This window comes from Limulus polyphemus, unplaced genomic scaffold, assembly GCF_000517525.1.
Source record: "Limulus polyphemus unplaced genomic scaffold, Limulus_polyphemus-2.1.2 Scaffold421, whole genome shotgun sequence".
NCBI classification, from domain to species: Eukaryota; Metazoa; Arthropoda; class Merostomata; order Xiphosura; family Limulidae; genus Limulus; species Limulus polyphemus.
The window spans coordinates 369671-380045 of NW_013666031.1; the positions used below are offsets into that span (position 1 = coordinate 369671).

Consider the following 10375-nt stretch of genomic DNA (forward strand, 5'->3'; position numbering starts at 1 on the left):
ATGAAGAGACGTTTGAGGTAGCATTAACCCACTCATTTTAGCATCTGTATGCATTTTTTAATTTCCCTTACTTCCTCAAAGTACAATTAGAATCGTTCCACGTTTTTATAAAAAAACTTGTTCTCTTACGGATTCTGAAGATAAGTACATTTTATCATTACGTTCTGCATTTATCTAATTTAAGATAAATTTATACATAAACTAGCAACACCATTTTGAAAATGATTTATTAAGAAATACATAATAACATAAAATTAAGAATTTTTTTTATCTTTACAGATGTAAGATTGAAACGTTACAAAACTATACATTTAAATAATGAACTGTCGTCAAATATTGGTGTAATAATGATTCTAAGTTTTAAAATGTGATAACACGTCTTTCAAAATCGGCATAATTACATCCACGGTTTTATTTATTTAAAAATTAATATTTGAATCATATTGCAATGATTTGTTTGAAATATGGGAGATAAAATAATTCTATTTCAAGGTTGGGGATATTTTTTTCTTCTCTCCCTCCAAGTTTTCTTTTATTGCACACTTCCTTTTGAAAGGAAATAACTACAAAACAAGCTTACATGGCTTTTAGAAGTATGAGAAAACATTACACACTTTATACATTACAAAATTTTGTTTCTGAATATGCATGTACTTTAAAAAGCATATTACTTTGGCTTTTCAAAAGTGTACACACACACACACACATTGTAACTGTCACTAGACTTTATTTATTATTACATAAATCCAGATTCAAGGCGGTCGTGATTTAACATCTAAGAAGACTACTTGGTTGAGAAGAAATAGAACATTATTTGTATTATATTCTAAAGTTTGTTTTAACTATAAAGCTATCAGATGCAGAAACTACTTAATTAGTTTACAAGGTTGAAAAAAAAAAGTGACTTAAGTGTAAAACAAAGCAATTATGTTAGATGAAACCACGTAAGGAATGTTTTAGTTCAACCAAGAACTTCAAAGCTGTCCACAATCAGCAATAACAATCTTCTTTGATGGCTTTCCACTCTGGCTACCATAGTTTTCAACTTTCTTCACCACATCCATCCCCTCCACAACTTTGCCAAATACCACGTGCTTACCATCCAACCTAATATATACACAGTCATTAAAAACAAGATTGGTAAACAAGTATTTAAAGATATAAAAACAAGTTATAACTTGAAAAAAAAATATATTTAAATTGAAGTACTCCAATGGAAAATCTTCTTAAACCTCAAAATAAGCAGTGGCTACCTAGCAAAAATGGACATTGGGTTCTAGAGTTTAAACAGTTACCACCAAGGAGTAGTTTTTCTGCCAGTTGTCAATCAAGGTATTATGAATATTCAACTCACTTGATTTGAAAAACTCAAAATCTAGCAATAATCCTTTTCTGGTAGCTTTTGCACATTGTTCTTGCACTTTAACAACATTCCTAAAGTTTAAAAAACAGCATGTCCAAGTAGATTTTGTTTGTTTGTTACATCAGACCCCCCCCCCCCATTTCATATTAAGAAATGTAATAATCACAAATGAAAGTTAAAATTCAGTATATAAAATATTAAATACGAGACTTAAGAAATTCATATCAGCTAACGGCTGGTAACTTAGAGGTAAGTGCACTTATGTTTATATATGTACAAGTTCACAATTTATGGTATGAAATAGACACCTTCAGATTTTCATAATTTGTTAAATGCTTTAGAAATTTTAAAAGGCTACACAATTCACGTAACTACACAACACTTTGTTACTGGCTGATGGTATGCAAAGATACTTTTGTTGAAACTTCACACATAATGAAAGAAAACTGCAGATCTTTCAGAAAATGTTACAATTACAACAGAATTGTTAATATTACTGAACTCTCATTAAACTTATAACTGCTATAGCAAACAAAAGCAAATTAAAAAAAACTATTTATTTGAAGAAGTTTTCTGAAACTTAATGTAACGGCAGGGCTCTCTAACTCTTCAAAACCTTTAGCTGCCGTAAGTGAATAAGAAAGGAAAGATTGTCAATATACAATATAGTTTGAAAATGACCTCTAAAATTAAAAGTATCAGTCACAGCAGCCAACAGTGTCATGCAAATGTATCTATGATCTTGTCTGTACACACACAGTACGTTGCATAACTAATATCATGACAAATAACAGGATCTGAATTCAAATGTATTTATTTCTTCATAAGAATAAAAGGTTAGCAGGGGGTCCAAAACTGCAGAAGTTCCGAGAGACTTTACAGGGACTGTAACAAAGCCTTGCAAAAAAAAAAAAAATTATGGATGCTTTTGAATTTCAGTGTGATGGAGCTTATTAAATGTGAAGAACTAACTCTTTCAACATGGTCCCTGGGACTGACCTCGTAACCATTTTGTGCACGTTATAGTTTTCATGCTATAACTATTAAATTAGTAAGCAGTTGTTAGTGAAATTTGGAAAACATTACAATGCTTTCATACGCAAAATATCAATTTTTTTTTTTTAAGTCTTAAGGTCTGTAAAGCAATGTTTTTCTCATGGCTTTTCTTCCTTTCACTTGTTCTCCATCTATCATGCAAAATATTTATAATGTCCAGATAGTTATCAAGCATTTCTTAAGAAAAAAAAAAACTATATTTTACCAATTATTTTCAGTAATTAATCTCTGTATGGGTTCGGTAGGTTTGACCAATCTAGCAACCACCACAAAAAATTAGGAAATAACTCTTTCATTCTAGAATAAACACAAATTATAAAAAGAAAACATAAATGTTTAGACTATATAGCTTAAATCTCATAACATTATACGTTTATTATTATACTGACCTTTTACCCATGCATTCAACATACCATGTGACAAACAAAAACTGATGTTTACCTGTGCTTTTAAATTAAGAAATTGAGTAATGTATAGTACTAAAATTTCAATTATTATCAACAATTTGATATCAAAGTTACTGACAAATTCATGAAAAAGTAGTTCAATAAAATTATTATTCAGAGGCAACAAACAAGATGACGTGGCCTTTCACCCATGACCTGTCTCGAAAGGGTTAAATGACAGTTTTTTTTAGAAATCCACTATTTCATGTCCAAGCTTCACCAAGTCTAATTTGCCCCACCCCCATTAGCAAAATTATTTGTTTCTTCATAGTTACTCTTTTACAACTTAACCATTTTGAATATGTTAAACAATTTTTTCTTAATATTGCACAACAAGTTATGTATTTCACCATCATATCCCACATTCACTAGCACTACATCAGTGTAATGTCAGGTTTCCTGTATCAGGTAACAGGTGTATTTTTATGAAGATAAAAGGCAGTTATTAATGATCTGATTTTCTTTTTTATTATTCTCTTCAGTTTTGTGTCACTATCATCACACACACACACACACACACACACACACATATATATATAGTATCACTGAAGTTATCAGAGCTTTAAAATGTACTTTATTTCCACAGTTCAAGATAACATTTTCTCATGGGTAAGCATTTTATAATAAGAACAAAATAATAATAATAAAAACAGCAATTTCACCCAGAAAGTAAATTCTATAATTAACATAAAAACAGATAAAATCAAGTGTACTAAAAACATTTACTATATCACAGGAACTGCACGAGATAGGTCACAACAATACAAGGACACTAGTTTAACATCCTTAAAACATACACATTTAATTTATTAACAATTCCTCTTCAATTTTTTTAAAATTTCTCCAATTTAGAATTTAAGTCACAAATTTTGCTTTCATATTGACACCTCAATTAGATAAGTATTGACAGGTAAAAATAATAAAACAGAATGGAAAGTTCTCGTAATATCAAGGAAAGAAGTCTTAGATGTTGATACAGAGAAACTAAAATAGTTTATACTTTAATAGTGTACCCAGTTTGTATTAATTCATTAGAAATATTTTAGAGAATTACCATGAGGTCTTCACAGTTGTAAGGAAAAACTGAGACCCATTTGTGTTAGGTCCACAATTGGCCATAGAAAGAATACCTACAAGAAAAACACAAAAAATAAAATAAAACTGTGCTAAAATTAACATTTAAGATTTCACTTAACAAAAATGCACGGGATCTACTGTACCAAAACTATATACACACACTACTAAATAGGTTAAAATGAAGTAACATTTCCATTTTCACTAAAAGATAATGAAGTGGGGATTATCCAGAAGACTGTTAAATGTAAAAATAAATTATGACAACCAAAATAATTTAGCCTTTGTTCACGAACTACACATAACCAAATAGTTTTCAATAAGAAATATTACTAGCCAGTCATTTTAAAATGGAGTATTTTAAAAGGCAGATATAGATGCTAAATGTTTTTGGTAGAGGTAGGGGGAGAAAGATTAGCAAAATAAGAAAGGTGTTAAGCAATTTCTTAAGTGTAAAATTATATGGTCCCATGATCTAACCCTTCCACATATAGCAACTTATGAAACTGAAAATCATTTTAGTATCTGTGACATTTAATGCATTTGTAACAAGACCTCAATTACTGAAAATTTATACTTTTACCTTGTATCTCCCCCTCCCCACTTTCAATGGGTGATTTCACAGAAAAGAAAATTGCCTGATTACACAATTATAAACAAATGGGCAAGAATCACACACCAGTAAAGAAAATAAGATTTAAAGCCTACCTTTACTGCATGTCCTATTTGACTGTTTGACATCGCACTGTCACCTCCGACTTTAAAACACATTATTAGCTTCTTAAGCTTTCTTATATTTCATAGAATTAATTTATAGCTATCGTTTCTTGAACAAACAGCACATTGCTACATCTAACTACCTACAATGTCTTAACAGTTTAAAAATTTTTCATATCTTCCATACCTGGTTCATTGTGTTTTAAGGTGAAGTTCTCATCAGCAAACTTTTCGCCATAAATAGACTTTCCACCAGTGCCATTATGTTTGGTGAAGTCACCACCTTGGCACATAAAGTTTGGGATAACCCTGTGGAATGTGCTTTCTTTGTAACCAAATCCTTTCTCACCAGTACACAGTGCCCTGAAGTTTTCTGTTAAGTTAAAATAATACTTGTGAATTCTTGACAATGACACCACAACTTAACTACAAGGTTAAGCAAGTTTCACAGTTAAAATTAGAAAGAGCAGGAAGAATTCCACAGAAATAATTATACCAATTAGAACTCTGGTTCAAAAATTTACAATTAAAAAGAGAACCTCAAGTGTATAATCACAAGAAACAGGTGTACCTTGTGATAGTTGTTGTTACTTCAAACTATCAGATATATTGTTCCCACATCCACAAAATAATTAATAAAAGATTTGCAAATATAAGACTATTCACTCTCAGTATTTATTGAAGAGTAAACCAAGACAATCATGAAATAATAAATGCACAATTTTATTTGAAAATAAAAATGTATTCACTTACAATCTGATCACGAGTACTAAACAGCAGAAAGTATGTTAATATATTACCCTCTCATTAATATACTGACTTTATTATTATTATTATTAAAGACTTCGCATTTAATAGTTGTTTCAGCTACTGATGTGCTTGTATATTAGTCTCCATATAGCTTACAATTAAACTGATATTTTTTAAAAGTGTATTTTTGTGAAAAAATAAGAATTACATAATTCTATTGTTTTAAAAGTACTGGCATTTTCAAAAAGAAGACCCTAGTTGTACATGTGTAATTAGTAGACACAACCAGTTGATTTACTTTTCACTGTGTAGGGTTCCCATTCATAAGTGAAGTTGAACATTATTTCCAATTCACAACTTTACGCATCATGGAATATTTCCATAAATATTATCCTAATACAAGTTCAGTAATAGTAACTACAAGTCTAACAATTTCTTTCAAAACACAAAGAAAAAAAATTACAACTGTGTTACATCAGTGGTAATGAAATTTTCAATGACAATGAGTTCCTTGAATGAGAACAAATTACATATAGAGTTATTTGTTGCAGCAGTAAGTCTCAGGTTATCACGCTAAAAATTGGATTTAGATACTCGTGTTTAACACAGCACAGATAGCCCATCGAGCATCTTTATTATCAATAATAAACAAACAATCTGTTGTAAATGATCACTAACAAGAATAAAGTGGGGTACAGCAATCAGGGGCTAGAAAGAATTATAAGATAACCAGCCCGTGAACAGGAACCGGTGATTACACAATATAGGGAACAAATGGTTGAATAACAGGAAATCAACAATTGGGAAAACACATTATTATAAGCATAATTTTAAGAAATATTTATAACTATTATAGATTCAGTCTCCTTGTCCAAAAGCCCCAATGAACCAAATAAAGAATAAGGTGTTATGAAAATATACCATGGATTAATTATTTTGTCACTGTTATAAGGTTTGTTTATATGAATTTCAACTGTCAGCATCATATATTGTCACTTATCACCACCCATGGCTCCACTGCCCCTAAGGTGCAGTACTTAGTCTTGTTCATTTGACTGGTCACTGACAAATATCACAGTGAAGTGTGAAAGTCACTTAGTAACTAACACAGACAACCCAATATAAGAAGCTCTTGCTGATTTTGCCATCACTTTTTTTTTCTATTTACCAAGTTTGTTCCGATATTCTATGCAGTTCTTGTACAAGTAAATTAAGCACTTTTTAACTGTATAATCAGACCCTGCATAATAGGTGAAACATGGCCCAAAAGAAAGAAAAAAAAAGGTTTCTTTCTGCCCTTGTATTACAAGGAGTTAGAACTTCTGTTGTAAACAGTGTACATGTTTATTATAAATTACTTTAAACAGTATTTTGTATTTACACAATAGTACATGCACATTCTTTATACATACTATCAAGATAAACATACTTAGTGATTTTTTTAATCATGCTATTTTGCACAAAAACAAACATTTTTTAATTCATACTTGCTACAAATATCATTTCCGAATATAATTAGAAGTCAATATATAAAAACTGTCAAATATTGTAGCATATAATGTCTAAAAATACCAATTCTTTCAGTGTTATAAGATGCTCCATAAACTAGAGCAATTTTATTTTTAGGCACTAACGTCGGAAATAACAGACCCAAGAATGACAAGAAGCATGGTTTAATGAGAACCAAACCTTTGTTGTTGAGGGTAAAAGAGAGGTGGAAGTCAGGAAAAGGAAAATGAATGGAAAAATAAAATGAACACTTTTAAGTGTTATGATAAATATGAATATAGTAAATACATTAACTGGGATTCTGTACATTTTAATATATGGTAAAATGGTGTTACAATGAATAGCCTTCTAAAACGTTTCTTTGAGATCTACCTTTCGGCAAGTTTTTGTGGATCTTTGATCTTCTTCAGGAATGAAAGTGGTCCAAAAATGTTATCTTACAAAGAAATGTCGGCCAGCAGGTTGTCACATGCTAACCATGAATTTCAAAGATATTTGGCCTATGGTTCGTATTTGAGATATATAGGTATAATCGGTATTGTGCTCTGCATGTTATTGCGAGATTTTTTTAAAATTTATATTATGAATAAACCTTTATGCTACAAATAATTGTTTGTTTTTTTACTAACTGCAAGTATTATCTAGCGTAAATAAAAGTTTAATAAATATTTTGTTCTTTGTTCATTTTATCGGAGTTTACAATAATAATGCTATGTTGTATATTTCAATATTTTTTTGTTTTTACGAAGTTTAACCATATAAAATTTGGATTGATGTTAATTTTCATTATGTAATATAAAGAATACAGATAGGAGCAGATTGGCATTTTAAAGGGCCAGCCCGGGCGATATCACTATTAGTACCCCAGTAATATTTCACATGCTGCATACTGGCTAAACACAATTGCATCCACTGCCAAACCACCCTAAATATGACAGAAATGCATTATTGAATGAGTTTATTTTTCTAAACTGAACTTAAACAGTTTATGAAATACGGATTAGTTGTTTACTTCTCAGGTCACAGAATATCTACTATATTATAGAAGTTTCATTAGTACAAATATTAATAGGTAACCTAGCAAGTGGTTTTAGAATACAACTCCTTACATAGTTATGAATATTTCTGTATATTGAAATCATAATAGTAAACAAGTCTTGTGAATTTCATATTTTATGTAATTGCAATTTTTATTTCCCAAGTTGAATTAGGTCTCAAGAGGTGCAGTTTTATATACTTCTTGACAGTCAATTTTTGTTTGCTTATTTATAAAGAGGTTTTTTTTTTCAGTGGTATACCACTAATTAGACAATGTAGTTGTAACTTGCCTCAGGTTACTTGATCTGACGCTGTGAAGAATGGGACATTTCCAATAAGGACTCAGTGGTAGAAGTGATAGGTTTCCCATAATATGTAAAGTAAAAAAAAAGAAACTGATACACTCACGAAGATTTCATTATGCAGAAAAGGTTTGCATTTTTATGTATATAATTATATACAGTATAAAGAAATGGATAATATTTGGGAACTAACTATGAGAGTGGCATGTGTGAACAAAGCTATGAAGGTACTATGAATGTACGCCTTGTTTACCTCATGGTAAACTGTGTTGCATAGCCAGGCAATACCTTTCATGAACAATGTGTTTTACACTAATTTCCTTCACTTGATGCATTTTGAATATTTATTAGAAGATCCATCTTAAAATATTAGACTATCATATTCCAAACAAAGTATCTGAACAGCATTCTCTGAGCTAGTAAAGTTGTGTAGGTTTTCACATATCACTGAACTAAACATCAGAAAATAAATCAAATTTTTATTCTTCATTTATTTTTAGTTGGGTAAGAAAAATTGGAATTAGCAGTTAGGTCGAACACCATAAATTTAGCTTTACTACACAACATTCAATTTGCATGCAAGGTATATCTATCATAAAGAGCAATACAAACGACAATACAAAAGTCCATAAAACAACCCAAACTTATATAACTTCACAGAATTGATGCTTCAGATAATACAGATCATACTGTTATGAAATTAAGAATATAAAATATTACTGAACAATTCTCCGAATAGTACTGATAAATTTGACCGTTATCAATCTATCAGTTTTTACTGCTATTAGTTTCTCTGGGTGCTAGGATTGGCTTATACGCATACCTAAATATTAGCTTCACCAATTGTTGAGAAAAATTCATAACAATACAGGAATTATAATTGGAAGAATTAGTTACATGCATGTCACGTGAGAGATTATCAATGCAAAAGGGATAGCACTCTATATAAGCTCTGCCTTTGCACTGGACCGTCGACTAATAGTAGCATAACATATTCATGCATTAATGCCATCTATTGGTGTACCTCAGTAATAGTTAGCTCTGAAGGAAAATCTTAAGCTAGTTTTCTCATTATTTTTGCAATTTACTGATGATTAGCATAAAGTTTTCTTCAAATTTTCAGTTTGTAACTTGACAGTTTGGTTTTCATTACTAGATAGCCGATAGATTTCCAATTTGGTAACAGTTCAACTGAAGTGTTGATTTTTGGTATTGTATACACAACTTATAATAAACTGTATAAAATATATTTACAAGGCTTATTTATTCATTTATCCTCTTCACAATTTAGACTTTTACATTTCAATTTATATTAGAAAAAGAAGTGATGGTCTTAAACTAGAATAAAAATAGTAAGGATAAAAAAAAATTAATAACTAACTTTTGTTTAGATCCCCCTCCTCTTTATGTGGGGGAGAAACAGATGTATGCAATTTGCAAATTGGAACAAGCAAAGTATACTTGTCAAAATTGTTCCAGGTTCAAAATTATATAAATCCAACACATTATACTATTATGAAGTTACAGAACTACATGTATCATTTTAACTGCAGCCAAAACAAAAACATTTCTTGGAAAATAGAATCTTAGTATATATCAAACATGACACTTTTTTCTGAAACTTTCTAACACCTTATAATTTAATAAAAAATTCCTGGATACTCCCCTAGTCTATACACAATATGGGGCCACAATTGTTTATATATTTTTCACAAGAAAGTTTTCAGCAACCAAACAAGTCTTGTGAGAGAGTCCACGTGCCCAGTTTCCTGTGAAAGCTTTGACTTCCTGCTCCCTTTCCAGTCATGTTTTCAGTAAAAATATTTGCCCATTTTCAGATACTACAATTTTTATCTAGTTTACATTATTATTAATAGTACTTTCCAATAAGTTACACCTTTCACAGAGAACATGTCTTGCTTACAGACTAATCACTTGATACTACAATCAATATGCTTTAAGATTGGCCAGAACTAGATCTCATGGAAGAGTAGGCTATATTACCTCAACAGTTGACTGATGTTGAATAGTTGTTTAAAAAATTCTTTAACAACAAGTAAAATCTTGGAATGGTCTATACTTTCATTGGGGGTGTGCCTGTGAGCCAGACTAGTTTCGGA

The 10375-nt window shown here is 30.4% G+C and overlaps 1 protein-coding gene across 1 annotated transcript in view; it reads right to left on the reverse strand.

Annotated features, from left to right (window-relative positions):
• Nucleotides 1-703: 703 nt before the first annotated feature.
• LOC106458151 (peptidyl-prolyl cis-trans isomerase-like) overlaps nt 704-10375 on the reverse strand; it is a 16658-nt gene continuing 6986 nt past the window's right edge. Inside the window, exons 3-5 of the mRNA XM_013917612.2 lie at nt 4844-5029; nt 3920-3995; nt 704-1107 (exon numbers count right to left, since the gene is read on the reverse strand). Coding sequence (XP_013773066.1) covers nt 975-1107; nt 3920-3995; nt 4844-5029 — 395 coding nt within the window. The 3' untranslated portion in view covers nt 704-974. The remainder of the gene's footprint in view (nt 1108-3919; nt 3996-4843; nt 5030-10375) is intronic.